General features: G+C 57.2%; 1 protein-coding gene across 17 annotated transcripts in view; it reads left to right on the top strand.

Moving 5' to 3' along the window:
* The window catches only part of NRXN2 (neurexin 2), a 110,535-nt gene that overhangs the window by 85,161 nt on the left and 4,467 nt on the right, over nucleotides 1–20,907 (top strand). For 12 of the 17 annotated variants that reach the window (XM_061406834.1, XM_061406836.1, XM_061406837.1 and 9 more), the window contains 4 exons: nucleotides 1,104–1,275; nucleotides 5,320–5,409; nucleotides 8,792–9,117; nucleotides 11,482–11,560. In XM_061406834.1, coding sequence (XP_061262818.1) covers nucleotides 1,104–1,275; nucleotides 5,320–5,409; nucleotides 8,792–9,117; nucleotides 11,482–11,560 — 667 coding nt within the window. The remainder of the gene's footprint in view (nucleotides 1–1,103; nucleotides 1,276–5,319; nucleotides 5,410–8,791; nucleotides 9,118–11,481; nucleotides 11,561–20,907) is intronic. The other 5 variants (XM_061406838.1, XM_061406846.1, XM_061406833.1 and 2 more) reach the window with 1 other exon arrangement.

Genomic DNA, 20,907 nt, shown 5'->3' with positions numbered 1-20,907 from the left:
GAGCCATGGAATTGGGGGATATTGTTTACCCTCCCGGGATCTCAGTTTCCTCCTCAGTGGAACATGGATGCTGTACATTCCTGAGGGTTGCCGTGGGGGTGAAGAGAGCACGTGTGTACTGTACCCACAGAGGGCCTGGCACCATTGAGGGCTTCAGTGAGGCTCTGGCACCATGAACAGAACTCTTCCTGGACTGGCTCCTGGGCAGCCTGTGTGGGTTTCCCACGAGGCCCTCTCTGAGGCCTGGGGCTGGGTGGGTTGCTCAGACTGACTCTCTGCTCCCCTTCTCCAGGTTCAGTCCCTGTCTTTCCTCTTCCTGTCCATTTTTTCCACCTGCCTGCAGCATCCTCTACCCTTATATCCCCATCTCACTTTTCCTTAATGATCCCAACATGGTTTTTCTCCTGGATCTCTTTCTATACCCAACACCCTCCAAAACACGCAGTCCATACCCCCTATCTCTGCCCCCTTGACTGTAGAGGGGCTGCCCCCACACTCAGGCCTGACCCACATGGGCTGATGCCTGCTGATGCCCTGGAGACAAGCCCCCAGGGACTTGCCCAGTGCTGAGCATTCAGGGGAGGGGAGGCTGGAGCTTGGCGGTGTGTGTGTGTGAGGGGAGGCCAGACCCTCCTGAGGCACCAGGCTGGCTTCTGTGGACCCGCCTGTTGGTCGTGCCTTAGGGAATCTACCCTCGGTGTTCCCACTGGCCCTGGCTTGCTCTTGATCATCCCTGTCTGGGGCCTGCAGGCGCAGTGGCCCTTGCATGGAGTAGGTGCCCTGTAAACATTTGTGAACATTTTGACTGAAGCTAAAAGCAAGAAGCGAGTGTGGTCAGTTGAAGTGCTCCAGGTCCATGCTCTGCACCCCACAGTGGCTTCTCCAACCTCTCTGAACCTCAGTTGCTCCCTCACTCGCATATGGGGGAGGGGGCAAGCCGACCCCCTTGGGCAGGTGAAAGGGCCCAGTACAGGGCTGGGAGAGGTGTGTTGTAAAGCTGTTAAACGCAGCAGAGCTGGACCGGTGGTGGTCACAGGAGGAGTTCTAGCGGGAGTGAATGGTCGTTCCCTCCCAACCCCTGATCTCTGCCTCCCTGTCCCCAGGACCAGGGCACCGTCGGGGTGATCTTTAACGTGGGCACGGACGACATTACCATCGACGAGCCCAACGCCATCGTGAGCGACGGCAAATACCACGTGGTGCGCTTCACTCGAAGTGGCGGCAACGCCACCTTGCAGGTGGACAGCTGGCCGGTCAACGAGCGATACCCGGCAGGTAGGTGGCGGGGCGCAGAGGTGTGGCGGGAGGGGTGGAGCAGGGCAGCCAGGGCTGCCTCCAATAGGAGCGCTGCCTGCACCAGGGGCGGGGCTAAGTGGCGAGGCTTCCCGCAGCGGGAAAGGTGTGGCTTGTAGGGGCGGGACCAAGGTGGGGCGGGGCTAAAAGGAAAAACCGGGATTTGAAGGGTAGGGGTGGGACTGTGGGAGGTCAGCTCGCAGGGGGTTGGAACAGCTGAGCAAGGAAGGATGCAAGAGCAGGGTCCCGTTTGGGGTGGGGGAGGAGAGAAGCGAAGGAACGTAGAGGTAAGGAGAGTCTGACGTAACTGAGGGAAGGATGAGCTGAGAAAAGAGGGACAGGTGGAAATGGGGCGGCAGATGCAGAAACCAAAGAGAGAAGATTCAGAAGTAACGCAAAACGGATCTTGGCAAGGAAGCAGGGCTGTTCCCAAGGATAGAACCAAGGCAAGAACCAAGGTCTTTACAAAGAGCAAGTCGAAGGTTCATATTAGGTGAACTAGATAAAGAGAAGTAACCATGGAGACCTGGAGAAAAGGAACCCCAGCGTCTCAAAGAGTAAGGGACATCGTGAAAGGGAGAGAGCGACAAGTGACAACAAGAGCGAAAAATAGGTCAAGTGCCTTCAACAAGGCTTCATCAACTACTGGTTTTAGGTCCTGTGCTAAGCCCCGAGGACGCAGGGCACAGCTCCTGCTTGCAGGGAGCTCACAGTCATGGGGGCGGGGAAGCGCAGGGGTGCAAACAGACCCGATTCAACAGTGTGACAGCTGTGGTGGCCGAGGACCCACCAAGATATGAGGAGCACAGGGCAAGGACAGGAATGAGGACCTGAAAGACGTGAGGAGGCAGAGACTGCGAGAATCTGAGGGAGGCAGAGAAAGAGCCTCAGAGTGAGAGGAAACAAGGGAGGAGCGGTGGGGAGATATGGAAATAGTCACTGAGACAGAAACAGAAACGGAGTCAGCGCTCGGAGTGATGCAGGGAGATATATGGAGCCGCTGTCTCACAGATGCAGCCAGCAAGAGAAGAGGTGGCCAGAGCCTGGGGAGGGAGACGACAGGGGGGGAAGTGGAGGTCCTGCAGGAGAACCGCAGACACACCGAGACGCGAGATGTGGAGACACAGGCTGAGTGACATTGCAGAGTCGCGTGCAGGGGGCGACTGAGGAACAGAGAGAGCACCTGCAGGCTCAGCCCCTCTCCTCGGCCAAAGTGATGCCCAGAGAAGCTGCCTGTGCTGGCCGAGGGGGCGGAAGGACACGAGAGGTTCAAGTGTGCAAACCCTCACAGGCCCACTTATTCTGGGATGTAAAGGCTCGTGTGGGCTTATGGCTCACCAACACGTGGGCTTGTACCCACACACTCTCAGGCAGCCCCTGAAGACAGAATCCCAAAGCCCCCTAATAAACACAGAGACTGACACACACGCAGGCCAGCCCCAGGCACACAGACACTGGCAAATATTCATGTGGTCAGACAGACACAGGGGGAAAAGCCCTACAGAGGGATGCCAGCTTACACCAAGGCCTGGGCATGTGTGGGGCAACTCAGGCACATAAACGTTCCCATTCCAAGTGCCACAGACACGCCGACACCCACAGGCCCGGCTGTGGGCCTCAGACTTCGCTCTTTCTTAGACACACACACCAGGGTGACCTTTGAAGCAGTGAAGACACCAGCCCGCCCTGGACGGGGCTGGACTCAGGGAGCGTGGAGCTTTATGTCAAGCCAGAGTGCCTCCCTTTGGATCTCAGCAGGGCAGATGCAGGATTAGAAAAGTCACACCTGCCCTCTTCTGCTTGGGATCCCTGGCTGGGGTTGGAGAGACTGTGGGGTGCCTCCTTGACTGCCAAGCAGAGTAACCTGAGGGCCTGGTGCCCTATGAGGGCAGATCACCTACGAAAGCGAGTGTCACCCTGAGCGACACCAGCAGGGCAGAGTAGAGTGTGCATGGCCCAGGCTCTCAGGAAACACAGACACGCAGCCCAGGGACCCTGAGTCAGCAGGACCTGGCTTTCCATCCTGCATCTGCTACTAACAAGCTGGGTGACCTTGGACAAGTCATCAAGCGCCTCTGCATCTCAGTTTTGACCTCTGAAAGTTGGGGATAATAGCTGCATCTTAGCCATACTGTGAGAGTTCTGTGAGATGGCCTACGTGCTAGAACGGCATGGCATAGCAGAGGCGCTGTTAAAGTCTTGTTAGAATTGTTGTGTGCGCCAGTGAGGCAGATGTACGTTCTTCCCTCCCTCTCAGGACACACATACGGACAAATACATGACCACACAGACACAACTCTCCAGTAGGAGTAGGTGCCTGGATGCCTCCTGCCCTCCTGCCTCTGCTCCAGCGCTCCCTCTCCCTCCCTTCCCCCGCTTGTCTCCCATCTGGCTGCTACTCTCCTCCTCCAGACTCTTCTGGGCCCCTCCAAGCCCCAGCCCCAGCACTGTGCTGCCTCTGACAGAACACAGGACACTGCTGGTCACTTGCCAGCTGCAGCTCGGTGGGGGCTCCCCCTGGGCAAGGACTGGACCTTTGTCTTTGCATCTCCAGTACCCAGTATTCCTCCAGTACCAGGAATAGAGAAGACACTCAGGAGATGTTTGTTGAGTGACTCAACGAGTGGGTGATCCATTTTTGTCTAAAATACAAGTGACCCGACTCTGTGGATTCAGAGTCTGTGGAATCTTCAGGAGGGCGAGATCTCACTGCCTTGTAAGCATCCAGGGAGGCCCCATCCCTGCCGGAGTGAACACACCATGGGAGCTTCATGGGAGGTGAACACAGGCAGGCCCAGGCCCAGGTCTCGCTGGGCAGGTAGCATGGTTGTGCAGTGAGACATGAGGAGGAAAACGCCCCCAGAGTGCATGCTACTGAAGATGGCGTCAGGGGTTTCAATGGGTAGAGTGGCCAGGTACCCAAAGGAAATAACTTCCATTTCCACAGCTACAGTTTGGGGTCACCTACAGCCTTGGGGGAGAGCTCACAGGACACACAGACACAGACAGACAGACACACACATCCTCCTTCCTCCCTGTGAGCAGAGAGAACAGCTGTGTATGGATGGGCAGCCAGGATTGAGAGGAGGAAGGCTAGGTTGGGGCTGGGATGGGTCCCCAGGGCTGGAACGGAGGGGGGACCTGAGCAGAGAGGACTCCGAGGGTCTTGGAGTGAAAATGAGAGAGAGGGGTTGAGAGCCAGGTGCCGCCAAGCGGAGGAGGACCGTGGGCACCTTCAGGGAGCCCAGGGGTGGGCCGGGGTGACAGAGGAGGCGAGATGCAAGGGTTGGGCGGGGCAGTTGGGGGATATCCAGCGGGTGCACTCCACTGTGACCAGGGTGAGAAGCCTGGAAGTGTCTTCAGTGAGCGCGGTGGGGGCTTGGCAGGGGAAGTGCCGGTGGAAAACCAGTGGTGGGGTGTGGTGTGGGATGGGAGGTGAGGGGAAGCTGGGAGTTGATCACAGAAGGTAAAGGGAACCGAAGGGACTTCGAGAAGACTTTTAAATCTCACTGTTAAATGTATGTGCCGGACCACCCCCTAAATGCCGCATAAACCCCCGCTTAACCTGTCCCTCCCACTTCTAAACCGCCCTCTAAACGCAGTAACCAGCTGGGTCGCTAAGGCCTTCCACCCCTAACTTAAACCTGCTAAATGCCCCTCCCCGCCCCTCTACCCCACTCTGGGATGGGGAAGGAAGCGGGCAGACAGATAAACCTGTTTAACCTCTGACCTTTGACCTTCCAGCTGCCTCTTCTTCCATTCCCCTTTCCTTTTCTTCCTTGTCCCCTCTTTTCTTCGGGTGGCTCCTGCCCCCAGGATGGGGCTGGCTCTGCCTGGGAGCCTAGGGAGGGGGACCGGAGGGCAGACGAGGGACCGGCGTTTCTTCTCCCGCCTTGGGTGGACCTGCCCTCTCTCCGTGGGATGTGGCCGCTTACTCTGAGTCTCCTGAGAAATGCATAATTACTTTTCTAACTCCTTTGGACTTCGCCGCCTGAGAAACCTACTGTCTTTCTAAACTTTTCCAAGGAAACTTTGATAACGAGCGCCTGGCGATTGCTAGACAGAGAATCCCCTACCGGCTTGGTCGAGTAGTTGATGAGTGGCTGCTCGACAAAGGTAATTAACCAGAATTAATTAATTAATTAATTAACTTTAAAAACACTATCTTAAAGGTGCAGAGCTCTCTCTTTCCCCATCAGAGCCTTCCCCATCACCCACCCCCTAGTGAGAGGACGATTGTCCGGCCAGGGTGCTCCCTTCCTCTCTGGGGTCAAGGGTCTGTGGCTTCTAGAGGGGTGGTTGGGGCAGGGGTGGGGCTTTTCCTAGAAGTGGGAGAGCTTGGTCTCTTCCTAAACCTGTGATGGGACTAGGGTCATCGAGGAGATGCCGAACCCCTCCAGGAAGGCAGGGTGAAGTGTAGGTGGGGAGGGGGCTGCCCTGTTGGCTCAGAGGTTTAGTCGAGGGCCAGCTGAGGACCACAGCACGCTGGGCAGCAGATGGCTTTGGGAAGCAGAGGGCAGTGGTCCTAGGATCCCAAGGAGGGATAGGAAGACCTCACGGGGCTCATCTGAGGAGAAAAGGGAGGATTGGGGTGCTTCAGATCCCACTGGAAAGATGAAGAGTGTCTGTGCGGCCACTGTCTCTGGAAGGGGCCCACCTGGGTCTAGAAGGTCTCAGACGCAGTGGAGGTTGAGGGGAGACTAGGAGGTGGGGGAGAGGTGGCATCCCAGGAGGATTTCTGTGCCCGCTGAGCTGATGAGGAAGACAGAACAGCTGGCTAAGAGGCGCTGCTGGGTGTGAGGGAGGAGGGAGAAGGCCACTTGTCACCAAGGGAAGTTGGGGCCAAGGGCAAAGCCATCCCATTCCCTTTGGAGAGGGGGCGAGCTCTGTACCTCTAAGGCTAAACTCTAGGGGGAAGTAGCACTGGTAAACCTCCACCTAACCAGCTGATAACTGTGCTTTTAAATGTCCACTGGGGCCGGCCCCAACTAAAACCCCCAATGTCCCTTCCAGCCCCCACACGGCCAGCGGGGACTAAACATGCTGATAACCAGATGTGATAAATCCGTAGCAGGACAAAAAGTTAAAGGGACTGTAACAGACATCGCTAAAACCTACAGCCCCCAGCCACACTGGGCTGCTCTCTCCAGCGGGGTGAACTTTAACCCTTTGAGGAGTTCATGGTGGGTGGGGCCCCAGGGGCCTAGTTGGCTCACCTATGTGGCTTCCTCCCCATTACCCACCTCCCTCTCCCGGAATCAGAGAGGCCAAGGGAGCAGCTTGGGCTGAGGCTGGGACAACTTGTGACCCCAAGGGTAGGGAGAGCTGGACAGGCCAGGGAGAGGGCCTGGGGGGCGGGACTTGTGGTCCAGCTGAAGGAAGAACTCCTGCTGGTGGTTTGGAATCCCAGTTCTGCTTTGCGCCTGCAGGGTTGCACCTTCTCTTTAGGCCTCTGGTTCCTCTTCCAGAAAGTGCAGGGTTGGCCATGTTCTCTAGTATTTCCCAGAGCATGGCATGGCCTTGGTCAAGGCATCAGCTCCCTCCTCGGGGAGCAGGGACAGTGATTCCTGCTCAGCCTGCCTCACACGAGGATGAGATGAAATGAGGAGCAGGAAAGTATTGGAGAACTAAAGCTGGGCATTCTTGGAGAGATTCCTTTACCGGGGAACCCGTCAGCACCTAGCATGTGGTAGGTTCTCAATAAATATTTATTGAGTGAATCCATTTTTCCAGTTCCAAAATGTATCCTGTGAAGCATAAGTCCCATGAGATGCTTCACGATAAAGAGATTTGTGGTTAAAAAAAAAGAAGAAGAAAGAGAGAGAGAGATGTGGTAAGATGAGCTTGAGAAATCGGAATCCCGTTTCTTCCTCATGGAGAGGCGTATGAACATGCATTTTAATAAAGGCTCTGAGAAGTCCTGCGAGAGAGAAACCTCTTGTTTAATTATGAAATGTTTGTTTTCCAAACTCATTTGACCACTGTGAACCTTCTCCCCTTTGTTTTTCTCCTAATTCTCACATGCGGGTGTAAACTGGACACTGATCCTCAAGGCCTCTCCAGGGCCCATGTCTAGCTGCCAGTCACTAGTTCTCAGCTTCTGTGGGCTCTGGCTGCCCCCTCTGGAAGATGATGGCCCTGCTCCAAGGCTGAGGGAGGTGCTGGGCAGAGGGAGTGCTGGAGGAGGAGAAGAGGCTAAGCAGAGGGCCTGAGCAGACACATCTGTGGCCAATCATTGGCCAGAGGCCAGACAGATGGCTGGGGGCTCCAGAGGTCTGGGTGTTCCGGGGAACCTGTGTTTCCAAGAGTGTGGGTTTCACAAGTTGGACTGTCCTCAGCCCAGGTTTCAGGGCAGGGCTTATAGGCACCTAACTCTAAACCAGATCTTTAACGAGGCACTAACCAGAGGCTAACGAGGGCTAAGCCAGGCCTTAAACCCCCAGCGCCAGCAGCTGAAGGTCCAGGGGAGCAGGGGGCAACCTAGTACTGCCTCTGCCCGCCTCCCCCACAAAATAAGCAACATCAAAACCAAAGTTAAATCTAAACTTAAACATAATAAATATCTTTTCTAAAAACCAAACCAAAGCAACAAACTCAGAGGGTTAAACTGACCCCCAGATCCACTAAAACCAAACAGAACAACCAAAGCCCACCCAGGTGGGAATTCTGAGGTGTAACTGCTGAGTGAGGAGCGAGGTTGGAGCTGGAGTGGTTTTTTTGGCTGTCAGCGAGCGAAGCAAGGTCCCTTTAACATTTTCCATCTCTGTGCTTGCATACCCTGGCGGGGAGGAAGGACTCTGCTCTCCAGGGCGTGACCCCCAGGCTGTGGCTGAGCCTCAGGGGAGGAGGGGAGAGGGGGGCCTGGTCAGAGGTCTGAGGGCCTGGTGGTGGCTGGGAGGACGGAGTGTGGTCCACGTGGCTGCTCCTAGGCTCATGCATGCTGGCCCTCCTCCCACGCACTGTCCACCCAGGCCTCACCTCCATCCCTGCCCTGACACGCACTGACCACGTGGCCTGGCAGTCGCCTCCTCCGTTTCTGCCTTTTTGTCTCCTCTGTCTGCTGCTTCCGAGGGTTCCGTGGCTTGGGGCTGGACACGGGTGTGGGAAGTTGGTGGGGAGCAGAGAGAGAAGATGGGGATCCAACTGAAGGGAAAGAAGGGGGCGATGCCCCCAGAGGAAGAGAGGAGGGGGGATGGGAAGGCCAGAGGCATGAGCATGGCGGGGAGAGGGGGGAGCTGGGCCCCCTTTCCTGGCCCGTGTGTGCCCTGGGGCTCCTTCCCCTCCAGGGTCCCTGCTGCCTGGACTGGGCTAGTGGCTGACGAGGACTTTCCCTTTGGTGTCTGCCCCTTCCTCATTTCTCCATCCCCACCCAACCCCTACTTGCTGGTTTCCACCTCCACCCCTTTCCCCACCTTGGGCACCGCCCCTCCCTTTCTGGTCTCCCCCCTACTGCCTGTCCCCTCTCTGTCTGTCACCCCTGCCCCTCCCCACCCCCCAGGCCGCCAGCTGACCATCTTCAACAGCCAGGCTGCCATCAAGATCGGGGGCCGGGATCAGGGCCGCCCCTTCCAGGGCCAGGTGTCTGGCCTCTACTACAATGGGCTCAAGGTGCTGGCGCTGGCCGCCGAGAGCGACCCCAACGTTCGGACCGAGGGCCACCTGCGCCTGGTGGGGGAGGGGCCGTCCGTGCTGCTCAGCGCGGAGACCACGGCCACCACCCTGCTGGCTGACATGGCCACCACCATCATGGAGACCACCACCACCATGGCCACCACCACCACGCGCCGGGGCCGCTCCCCCACGCTGAGGGACAGCACCACCCAGGTGAGGGCCCCTTCAGTGGGTGGATGAGGGATGGGGGTTCAGGTGGGGGTAGGGCTGATGTCTGCCTAGCAACCCCAGCGCCCGGGAAGCTCTGAGGGGACGGTGGTTTAGATGGACCCGGCAAGGTCTCCTTTCTTGAAGCGCTTGTCACCCTGGGAACCAGGGATGTCGTAGATGTAGAGGTGACCACTCTTTCTAGGGGGGCCATTCCCAGAGTTGAGGGGAAGTTGGGTACCCTAGCTAGACCAGGGAAGACCACCCCCAGCCTATGAGAGAGGCGCTGCTATAGGGGGAGAGCAGAGCTGGGAAGGAAGGCTTCCTGGAGGAGGCATTCAGGCTTCTGCTTGATGCTTCTACCTGGAGAGACGGGTGAAGCCCAAGAGAGACCACATTGGCCTGCGGGATGGAATGACCCCTGCTACCTGCCTAGTATTGAAGGCCATACTCGGTGTTGTGTGGGCATCGAGGGGAAGACAGAGGGAGCCAGGATGGCACCGCTCTGGGCAGGGCACAGAGACGACAGCGCTGGAGGTGTCAGCGGCTCACCTGGTGGTGGCAGCCCTTCTCCAGAAGCTGGTGGAGGCCGGGGCAGCCTCTCCTGATAGCCAGTGTCCTTGTGGTGGGACTGCCGACCCGCTCCCGTCACAAGCCCTCTCCGTGTGACCTTGAGTAGACACCACTGTGTAGCAGGCCTTAGTGTCCTCCGTGCCTGTGGGTCAGAGCCAGGCAGGTGCAGACAGTCCCCTGGTGCTTTACCTCCCTGCCCCCGGCCTGCCCCACCTGCTATACCCTCCCCGGGTCAGGTTTGAGTTTATCTCCTCTTGCACCCAGGGGAGCACCCGAGGGGGCTGTATCTGAGAATGAGGCTCTGCTGGGACAGGAGAGTCCTGACTTTCCTGGTGGCCAAAGCTGATTGAGCGTATGTGACTCACCAAGGCAGCCCAGGTGCAGCTGAGTTTTCTAGCTGTTGCTGTGGCCTGAGGGTGGCGGCTCGCACCTGGCACACTGGATCTTGCTTAGGGACCTTGCTCCCTGCCCAAGCCACTCCTGTTCCCCATCGCCCATGGCTGCGGGCCTCTGGGCCTGGCGGGACCTCTGTCATCCTGGGTGAGGGAGGGTCTGGGTCAGTCACGGGGACAGATCCTACCTCCACCACCAGCCTGCCTTCCGTTTCTGTAAATGAGGGCTGGGCTCTCTGAGCTCCCATACCCTCATCCCTGTCAGTCTGTGCGGGAGGGACCTGGATCTGGCTGACATCCTTGTCCAGGGAAGAGAGTCAAGCCTGAACCCCTTTCCCTTCTGCCTTTAGAGCCAAGAAAATTGAGGGGACCTGAATGCTGGGCCTTACCCCAGGGAGCTGGGAGCCCTGGGAAAAAGGCGTGTCTCTGGCCAAGTTTGGGCACTGGCCATGCTCAATGCCTGATGGCAAGAAGGGCATCCAGTCTCAGTGTGAGGTGATGGGCAGACCGTCTAGGCAGGAGAGAGGGGTGGGGCTCTAAGGGTCACAGCTGTGTGGTGGAGCCTGCAGGCCGGCGGAGAAGCAGAAGTAGTCTTCCAGTCCCCACCTTGTCCTTTGGTGAGGGCTGCAGAGTCCTGAGATCAGGGGGTGGGGAAGAAGCGGGATGTGACCAGTTCACCCCTTACCTAGCCCAGACTCCTCCCATCCTTGGCCTTCGGCCTGGCCTTCTGCCTCCACCCGAAGTCTTTAATTTCCTTCCTGCTTGGAGTCTGGGTTTCCCTCCTTGGGTTTCTTCCCTGTCACCTCCTGTGTGTCCCCCCTCCCCTTACACTCACTCATCTTGGGGATTCTCTTTCTTTGCAATCAGGAGGAGAGAAAATGCTGACAAAGTCGACTCCTGTTGTCATGGCAACCACAGCCCTAATTATTGTGTGCAGCCTGGTTCCCGGGCTCCAGGAAGGGGGTTGAAAGAGAGATGAGAATGGTGGGGTGGTGAGGCTGGAACTGAGAAACCCCCCAGGTCCTGCTCTGCCCACGCCAGCCTCCAGAGGCCCCCGTGCCTCACCTCCCTGCTGCCCCTGGAGCCCCTTGCTCTGGTCTGGCAGCCACAGATCTGGCTTGAGTCCCCCCAGCTTCCCAGAAATAAAAGGCACAACATGTGCTGTTTCATTGATCCCCAGGAGCACGGGAGCTGCTGCAGGACAGGGCTGTTCAGTCTCACTTTGCATGGGGAGGTGGAGGCCCCTGGGTCACCCAGCAAACTATGAGAGAGCTGGGGTGTAGACCAGGTGTCTCTGCCCAGGGCCCACCCCCAATCCTGTCCCACAACTCAGGAGGTGGCTGTGGGGCCTGCTGACCTGCCCTGGAATCCTCCTCTTTCCCCCCACCCTCCTCTCGCCCCCCAGAACACAGATGACCTCCTGGTGGCCTCGGCTGAGTGCCCGAGTGATGACGAGGACCTGGAGGAGTGTGAACCCAGTACTGGTGAGTGCCTTTCCCCCCTCCCCTGCCCCGGGCCCACTGTGACGCTGAGGGGAGGGGGGCGACTGTCCTGCCCCCAGCCCAAGCCCCCCAGAGGCCTTTGCCAGGCCTTAACTTTTCCTGATAGCTTCCTCTCCCTGCCACTGCCACCAGGCCCCATGGGTACTCCCTGGTGAGGCAGTTTTTGGCCTTTTGGTGCCCCAGCCCTCAGAGGTAGTGTAGTGAGGTCCTTAGCTTGGGGTCTTAAGATTGAAGGCCAAGGGATGCCAGGAGGGAAAGAGGGAGAATTTACCCTAGAAAGAAGAGTAACTTCAGGTCCCATGAGTCCTTGTGGGGTGTTGGGGGATGGAGTATGGGGATGGGGAATGCAGGCCTAGGAACTACAATTCCCATCAGCTCTTGGGTTCAGAACTGCAATTCCCATCAGTCCTTGAGGTCTAGGGTTCTCTTGGTCACTAAAAGAGGAGGTCTCTGCTGGCTCCTGCACCCTCCTCACTCCCAGTCTCAAGGAGGTGGCCAGACAATCCCAGGGCTCCCTGGCCAAGCTGGGGCAGTTAGGTGGGAGGTGCCCCAGCCAGGCATTAGGTCCCCAGGGAGATTGGGCCTGGGGAGCTGCTCTGGGAGGAGAGCAGAGCTGGGAGGGAAGGCTTCCTGGAGGAGGCATTCCAGGCCTCTGCTTTATGCTTCTAGCTGGAGAGAAGGGTGCAGCCCCACAGAGAGAGACCAGATTGGCAAAGCAGGGGTGGGCTTGGGTGCCAGCTGAGAAGTGTGGGGTGTGGAGCAGCACAGTGGGTGCACGTGTGCAGGTGGGTGGCAGCTGGGAGGAGCTGAGGCCAGCAGCGGGAATGGAAGGAGACTGAATGTGGCCACGTTTCCCCTGGGAGCACGTGGGCCTTGGTGGTGGCCTGGTTGAGCCCCCGGGGGCTTCATCTCTTGCTTGGGTTTTGCAGAGACTTCTCCCCATTACTTTGCAATGCTTGATGGCTGGGCTGTTGGTACTGGAAGCTGGAGGTTGGGGCAGGTGCCTGCAGGGTTGGGGTCGGGGGAGGGGGTGAAGGGGTCAGCTGAGGTGGGCAGTGTGACCTGGGCAGAGCCTGTGAATCTGGCCTGGGGGAGAGCCTGGGGGGTCTGCCAGCCACAGGAGAGCCACTCAAGCTGAGGGTGGGCTGCAGTAGGCATGGAAGAAGACTGAATGTGGCCATTCAATGGAAGGAGTGGGGGCAGAGCCAGAAGACCCTGGAGCCTTGAGGCAGAGACCAAGGGTGAGGGATTTCTGGGGCTCAGCCCACCAGGCCCAGAGGCTGATGCCTGACCGCCCTGTGTCCCTCAGTAGGCTAGAGTGAGGGGTTTGTTCTGGCAGTCTTGGGCCCTGAGGGACTTCAGGAAGCCTCTGGTTACTGGGCTGGAAAGGCCTTCACACCCATAGCCAGAACAGTGCTTTATGGACAGATGCCCTCCACTATGGGAAGCTCTGCTTTGGGGGGCTCCCCCGTCTCTCTAGTGATCTTGGCTCAGGGATGCACCCTCACACCCACTGTTGCTTTGGGAAGCTGTGGGACTCTGGCACCTTTGACATAGCACCCTCCTCGCACCCCGCTTTTCCCCAGACTAGTCACTGAAGGGGTTTCCTGTAGGTGGACACAGAACTTCCCACTCAGGCCTGCAGGAGGGGCTGTGCTGCAGGGTCCCATGGGAGCCCTGGGATGGGACTCGGGAAAAGGCTGTGTGGTCACGAGAAAAAAGCACTGCTTGGCCCCACCACACGTTTGCACACTTGGGGATGTGAACTGCCGGGGCGAGTGGAGAAGTCTCTGCTTTCCCTGGGCCCTGAAGATGGCCATCCTACAGCAACAGACAGGGCCATCCCGGGGCCATGCACTGTCCACTGAGGCTCGGGCCTCCCAACCCCACCCAGGATCTTGTCAGGGGCCTGGCTGTGACGCTGAGTGTGTGTGCAGGTGGCTGGGCGCTTTTAGGCTGTGTTGGGACCAGGGATTGAGGCAGAGCTGAGTGGGCAGGTCAGTTGCCTTCCCTGCATCAAAGGGTCAAGTCTGTGAGGGGACTATGGAGGGCGGAGGAGGAATGGAGGCTGGGGGATGAGGAGAGTCTGGTGGGCCAGCCTTTAAAAATAAGAGGGCCGGTGGGCAGAGGGCATGCTGAGCGTCCAGAGAAAACCCACGGAACCCATCTTGAGATGTGCATCGCATGTGTTTGCACCTCCACATTCACGCTGCTCTGAAATGTTTAAATTGGATTTTCATCTCGATGGGAGGCCAGACAAGGGCCAAGATGACTCTGGGGTCTCTAGACCATGACACCTCCCACCTGGAGGGGGAGGGGCTCGGGCCAGAACCCCTCTTGTGCCCCCAGTGCGGAGGCTTTTTCTTCAGCAGACACCAGGCCTTCTTGGTCTCCAAGGTCAGTGTCAGAGATGGAAGCAGCCTGGCTAGAGACAGCAGCTACTCAGGGGCTGGCCCCAGGCTCTTTGCACCTCTCTCACCTGCCGGATCCTCCTCCCTGGGCTCCAGGTGTGAAGCCTCAGGTCATCTCTGATATGTTCCTCACCTTCTATCGACTTGGGCCCCTCCACAGAGCCCAGACCCCATTCTCCATCCCCAGGCACCCCAGCTTGGAGAACCCATCATCTGACAGTCACTTTAGTGAGGGTGCCGCCCAGCCAAAGAAGGGCGTTGTGTTGATGGACGCAGTGTTCAGATTCTTTCTAGGGGGAGTGCCTTTAGGAAACCATGTCCTGCATAGCAGGCACTGTGACCCAACACGCCCCGCTGTCTTAGCCGGCCTGACCCACACCCTGTGTTATGGGCCTGGCCTGTAGGGATCTCGCCCCTGAGACACACAGAAGCGCATGCACAGGCTCAGACCCACAGAGGGACCCAGCTACATGCACACATGTGTCTGACCAGAGGCACGCCCACATCCTGGCACACACATTTATAGACCTACTGGCAAGCTCATTCATGTCCACTTCCACAGGTCCACATATGTTCAAGCCTAAAGGGCACATGCCATTTGTGCCCAGGCTAAAAGAGGCATGCATGTGCTTAGATCTAAACGGACATGCTTGTATTCAGAGCGCCAGAAGTCTGGCACACACAGACAACCCCCCACAGATGTACACAGTTTCACAGAAGCACACACATGTGTTCAGAGCCCCAGTCCTGCATGTGTGTGCTTAGGGCTCCACACCTAGATGCGGGTTCATAGGTGTCTGCCTGCTCAGACCCACAGCTTTCACACTCACACATGAGCCCAACTGCACGAGGGTGCCATGCAGCATGTCTTTAACCCACAAAGGCAGCCGTGGGTGCTCAGAGCTGCACATCCATGCACTCACAGCCCCACTGAAGTGTGCATGTGCATATCTATTGAGGGGTAGACCAGATGTTCAGAATCACATGCACGTGCTCAGAAGCTTGCATATTTTAGGTATTCATGAGACATATGCCCATGTGCTCAGACCCTTAAGGCCCATGCGTATACGAATCTGAGACTCTCAGAATTCCACATCCACACTCAGCTCGTAGAGGCACACACACGTATACAAATCCACCTGTGTCACAGACATGTTCACTCATGTGCTCAGGTCACAGAATCCTCTGTGTGAGCTCTGACTTGCAGATGTTCACAGATGTGTGTGTGCGTGTTCTGAGTAGGCACACACACCACGTGAGCAAACTTTCTGAGGTGCAGGCGCACGTGTGCACACACAGGCATGTGAATTCAGGGATGTCCATGTCTGCCCCAGGCTCACAGAGGTGCACGAGTGTCACAGCTCCACACACGCAAACACTCAGGCTCAGCCTGTCACTTGCACATCTGTTCACGATCACTAAGATGCACACATCCTCAAAGGCATGTCCTCGTGTACCGCGTGTGTGCTCATTTGAGACCCCTGAACGTATGTGTGTGCACATCCTCAGGCAAGCTGTGTGTGCACAGACCCAGGGGTTCACGCACAGACACACGTTTCTCCAGCCCCAAAGACCTGCACCCCTCCCCCACCACCCGGGAGAGGAGCTCCTCAAGGCCCATCTCAGCTCATTCTCACCTGCGGGCCCTTGAGCTCGGACACACACATGTGCTCAGAGCCCTCAAGGCATGCGTATGCGTACTCAGTCCCACAGTGGTGTACACACACGTGCACACACAGAGTCAGGTCAACACTGACCCACGTGGGTGCTCACAGCTGCTCATACACTCACTCATACACTCAGAGATACACACGCAGCTACACACAGAAGGACACCTACATATCCGTGGACCCTCTGGCCAGTCACACATCTTCAGACGCAGTACAATGCCTGGCTTCCTGTTCACCGTGTGAGCACACAGACCACAGGGACCCGCACATACATGTGTACTCGGCTTCACATAAACCTCCACGTTCAGACCCAGAGAAGCCGCCTCATGCACGTAGCCCACATATGTGCATCCCTTCCAAGGCTCTGCTCCCGTGCATGTGCACACGGGGCCTCAGAGGCGTACACATGCTCAGTTCCACAGGCATTGACCCATTTGCTCAGACCCACACATCTAGCTCAGAATCAGAGGCACAGATGTGTTCAGATTCTAGCCTGTCTTAAGATAACGCTAGTTGTTACAACAAACAAGCTCTCAACACCAGGGTTTAACACACAGAAATTGACTTCTCCTTCGCGTAAACACTGTTCCTGATGGGTGAGCAGCTGTTTTCCAAGCGCTGATTCAGAGTCAGTCTCGGTCCACCTTGAAGTTGCACCGTGACTTCCCTAGTTGTGGTGGAAGGGGATGAATGGGGAGGGGCACAAGGGGAGGGTTTATGAGCCAGGCCTGGGAGGGAGAGGGGCGCGTGGGTCCTGCTGATGCTGCCCACCAGAGCACCGTCCCCGTGGCACAGCCTAGCTTCCAGGAAGGCTGGGAGGCATGGCCCTGCTGTGCTCACAGGAGGAAGCAAAAACAGATTTGGTGACCAGCTAGCCATTTATCTGCCACAGTCTGGGCTTTGGGTCACAAATGGTGCATTCCATTCTCTCCCGCCCACTGAACACACCCACCCACCCCCAAGGGGGACACCCAAAGCCCCCCTCCCTGCAACTTGATTAGAACAGTCTTCTCAGAGGGGAGTATGTCTGCAAGATGGACCCTCTCCATAGGGTTCAGACTTAGCTCCTGGGTACCCATATGTGGTCTGGATACCCATTAACTAAAAGGATAATTGATCTCATTGACCACACACCCATAACACCAGAGACAACCACCACCATAAAACCCTGCATCCAAAAGAAAGGATGGAGGGCACACAGCAGCTTGTAGCTCCTAGTATTGGGAGATCCAGCCAGCAGGCAGCTCGAGGCTCTGCCCTCAGGGGTGGGGATGTTACCCCTGATACCATGTTCTGCTGTCTGGAGAAACTTTGCTCTCCTTTGTCTGGAGCCCTGGTGCTGCCCTCTGGCAGGTCCCTCCCAGTCCTTTATCCTTCATGGCCATCTCTGGGTGGGTGTTGCGAAAGCATCCTCCTTGGAGGCCCCACAGCCTTGACAGTCCACTTCCTGTGCATATTTGGGGGCCCAAAGGTGGTTTTGAGGCTCAGTCAACGGACCCACACTCAGACTTCTCTCCTAGGCATCATTCTCAAGCCTGTTTATCTCCTTGTTTCTCTGTCTTCTCTCTTAATTTAGCGGTGACTATCTTGAGGGCGTTGGGAACAATTGGTGGGGAACCGCATCCTTAGTCTGATCCTAGAAGCCAGGCTGAACCCTGTTATTCAAGCGGAAGTGTCACTGGGCCACTGTCCCTGAAAGCCGTCTCCAGTCTTCTCTCTTAAGATTTGGAGTTGGGGGGCAGCGGCTCTTCTGACATTTGCAGGCCTCATATTCTGGGCTCTCTCTGGTCCCTTCATCTCTGTTGCGAACCCACCAGTTCTTGTCTAACGATGTCTCTTTTTTGTAACATGTTACTGAATGCAGGAGGTGAAAGCCGGCCCTGCCATCCTGACTTTCTGAGCACTTTTCCTTAGTGCCTCAGGCTCAGCAGGCACAGGCGTGTCCTAATCCAAGATGCCAGCTGTCCTGCGGCTGCGTTATGTGGTCCTGCATCTTTCCAGCCTCCAAATCCATCTCCTTGGATTGTTACCTGAGGGCCACAGGTTTTTGTTAATGTGACACCCACTTGGGGCTGTGTCTGTACTAGTGAAGGTAATGTGTGTTTCTGTAACATATAATCCCTGAATCTGAGTGGGTCCTTTAAGGGAAGTTTCTCACTCAGGGGAAGCCCTACCCGGGTGACTAGCAGGAGTGCTCGGGGAACCCAGGGTCCTCCAACCTGTGGCTCCTCCATTTCAACACGAGGTTGGCAAGGTCACTGGAAGGAGAAAGAGTGCAAAGACTCGCATCCTGGAGTGTTTATGGGCCAGTACTAGCACTGCCCACTGTTCCCTCCTATGGCCACACCTACTTGCAAGGGATGCTGGGAAATGTAGTCTCAGTGCCCGAGGAAAGGAGGTGGTCACAGAGGCACACCGCATGTGCTCAGACCCTTGGTGGTAGGCTCGCATCTCCTCAGGAACAGATTCATGCATTCACACGGGCACACATGAGCTCAGACCACCACGTACAAACCGCGTACAAACCACGTACAGAGCACAGACTCACTCACATGCTCGAACGTCCGCTAAGACTCGCTGCCATGTGGGCTCATGTGCCCAGATCCATCAAGGTTCATGTTTGCACGCACATGCACACACATGCTTAGAGACACGTGCCCAGGTGCACAGAAACAGACCCCTCAAAGGGGTGGGTGCACGTGTGTGCACACAGAATGCGCCTCACCGTCTCAGACCTTGACTCCACCTTGGCCCTTGTTTGCCCTTGCTGTGCGGGGATTTCGGATGGGGAGGGGTGGCACCCTTCAGGCCACTGCACACAGTTGCACAGATTGTTCTCTGCTGGAACAGGTGAGTAAGGGCTGAAATCTCGCCAGTGCTCTGCTTGCCAAGCCGTGTGTCCTGAACCCTGGAGCGGGGCTGTGTCCACCAGCAAGACAGGATGGCTTTTTCCAATTTTGCACAAAGATACAATCTGCCAAACCATGCGCCTGCAGGGCTGTGGCCACACTGAAGGGCTGCTGTTTTTCTAATCCCCATTAAATGCTGGACTAGTGGCCTTCTTAAAGTCACAGCCTGGACAGGGCACCCAGGGTTGGCGGATGAGGCCTCAGGCAACCGATTGTTTCGTCTCTCTCAGCCTCAGTTCTAGATGCTTCTTTGGGGGTGGGCAGATCTTGCTTGGGTGGGAATGGAGTTCCTGGCTAGATTTCCAGTCAAGGGCCTTCTGTGCCCTAAAAGCAGAAAGGGTCCAGCTTGCCAGGCCAGCAGCCCCCAGAGCCAGGGTTTGCTGGGCGGGGAGCGTGCTTGGGAGTGGCTTGTGATCTCCTTGGCCAGAATGGAATTCCCTTTAGTAAGGGGACTGCCATGCACTGAAATTCAGTTGAGGAGCAGAGGGTGAGTGGTATCTATGATAAATGCTCCTGTGAATATTCCCCCAATGCTGCATTTGCCTGAAATGGAGGAGGGGAGAAAGGCTGTCTAGGGCCCTTATCAGACCCCCAGGGGCACCCCATCCCAGTGTGCACCCTTGGAGTAGAACTGGACCCAGGATTCCAGGCACCATGAGTCTTCCTGAGTCCGCACCCCAGATGCCCAGTGGGAAGAGCGACCTGGGGAGCCCCCAGCTGGACTTCTGCAGTGAGGAGTCTCTGAAGGTTTCTCCCCTCCTCCAGGCCCCACTAACTCCTCACTGGGGCAAGCTTGCCTGACCCTTTCTGGACTGATGAATGACCTCAGAAAAACGCGGTACCATATTTTGAGTGTGACTTGACCGCCACAGAACCCAGGCTGGCTTAAGTGGGTGCTGGAGAAGGAAGGCAGTGTGGGGTTGCAATATTGTGTTGTCTTATGGAGAGGGTAGGGGTTGTGGGACCCAGGGGGGACATGGTGTGGGGGATGGAGGCTTGTGTTCAGGGCCATGAGAAGGGGGCGTCAAGGGGCAGGTGTGGCAGTGCGGGGGCTGTGGGTGAGGGCAGGGCACCCTCAGGAGATGCCCTCAAGGCCTTGGACCCAGGGGAAAGCCCCAGAGGAGCTGAGGATGCAGGACCACACCCCGGAGATGGAGGCAAGAAGTGGCTGGGGTTGAAGGGCAGGGGCAAGAGGTCAATGTGACCAGGCCTGGGAGGGGTTGGAGGCAGGGATCAGGGAAGTGGGGTGCTTCACAGGGGGATCCTGGGAGCCTGTGTGCCCCGAGGACTTAAAGAACCAGTGAATTACAGCAAATGGTTGTGGGGTGGGGGACTCAGGATGGGCAGGACTTGTCTGTGATCCAAGGCCTGAGGCCCCTGAATACCCTCATCTAGTGGGGTGGGGGTGAGCAAGAGGGTAGACAGCTAGATCTGTGCCCTAATTGGCCTGATAAGCCCCCTCTGGGCTGTGATGTGTCCCCAGCATGGGTCTCCTGGTCCCATGTCGTGGGCCTGGCATTCTGCTGGAGCCCCAGCTATAGGTAGCTTGTCAAGGAGAAGCCTGTCTAGGACGAGCCTTGATCTTAAAGTCTTCAAGAACAACTGGTGGCCCAGTCTCAGACAGAAGGTAGAGGAGACTGTGGGTGAGAGCTGGGCCCATGGAGCAGCTCCTGCCAGGCTGAACTCTCAGAAGTGCCTGCTGCCTGGGGGCGCTGTGGAGGAAAGATATTCAGAAGCCAGCTGCTCGGGCCCATGAGAGGGGCTCCCAGCCCTTTGGCTCAGATACCTAGCTTGGCCTGGCTCAGAGGAAACGTCTGATGAAATTTCCTCCCTTCCCTGGTCGAAACACAGCGAGCCCCTGCTCTCTGCCAGGCCCAGTGCTGGATACTCGGGAGAGACAGATGGGCCTTGGGCCTTCCTGGCAGGGAGTCCAGACGTGTGCCTCCAGGACAGAATAGGGACATGGTGTCAGAGGCATCCAGGGCAGAGAGGAGCATCTGGAGGTCTGCCTGGAAGAGGAGGTCCTTGGTTGGATTCAAGTATGAGTGAGATATCAGGGAAGGTGCTCTGAACAGAAGGCAAAAGGTCAGGATGAGGGCAAGTGGTGTGGGCCCGCAGTGAGTACCCCAGATGTGTTCAGGGTTCATGCAGGGAAGGGAGCCTTGTCATAATTGGGCCCAGATGTCACCATTTGATGGGCTACCAGCCTCCTCCTCAGACCTAACAGCTGAGTTTGCCCCTGACCCAGGGACCAGGTTGCTGGGCTATCCTTGGTGGGTGTAGGGTTCAGGTAGGGATGGGGGACCAACTGTGTTCATCCCTAGGCTGGGAGCCAGGCC

Source organism: Bos javanicus, chromosome 29 (genome assembly GCF_032452875.1).
Source record: "Bos javanicus breed banteng chromosome 29, ARS-OSU_banteng_1.0, whole genome shotgun sequence".
In the NCBI taxonomy this organism is placed as follows: domain Eukaryota; kingdom Metazoa; phylum Chordata; class Mammalia; order Artiodactyla; family Bovidae; genus Bos; species Bos javanicus.
The sequence above is the reverse complement of the archived record's forward strand: the minus strand, read 5'-3'. Positions and strand labels throughout refer to the sequence as shown.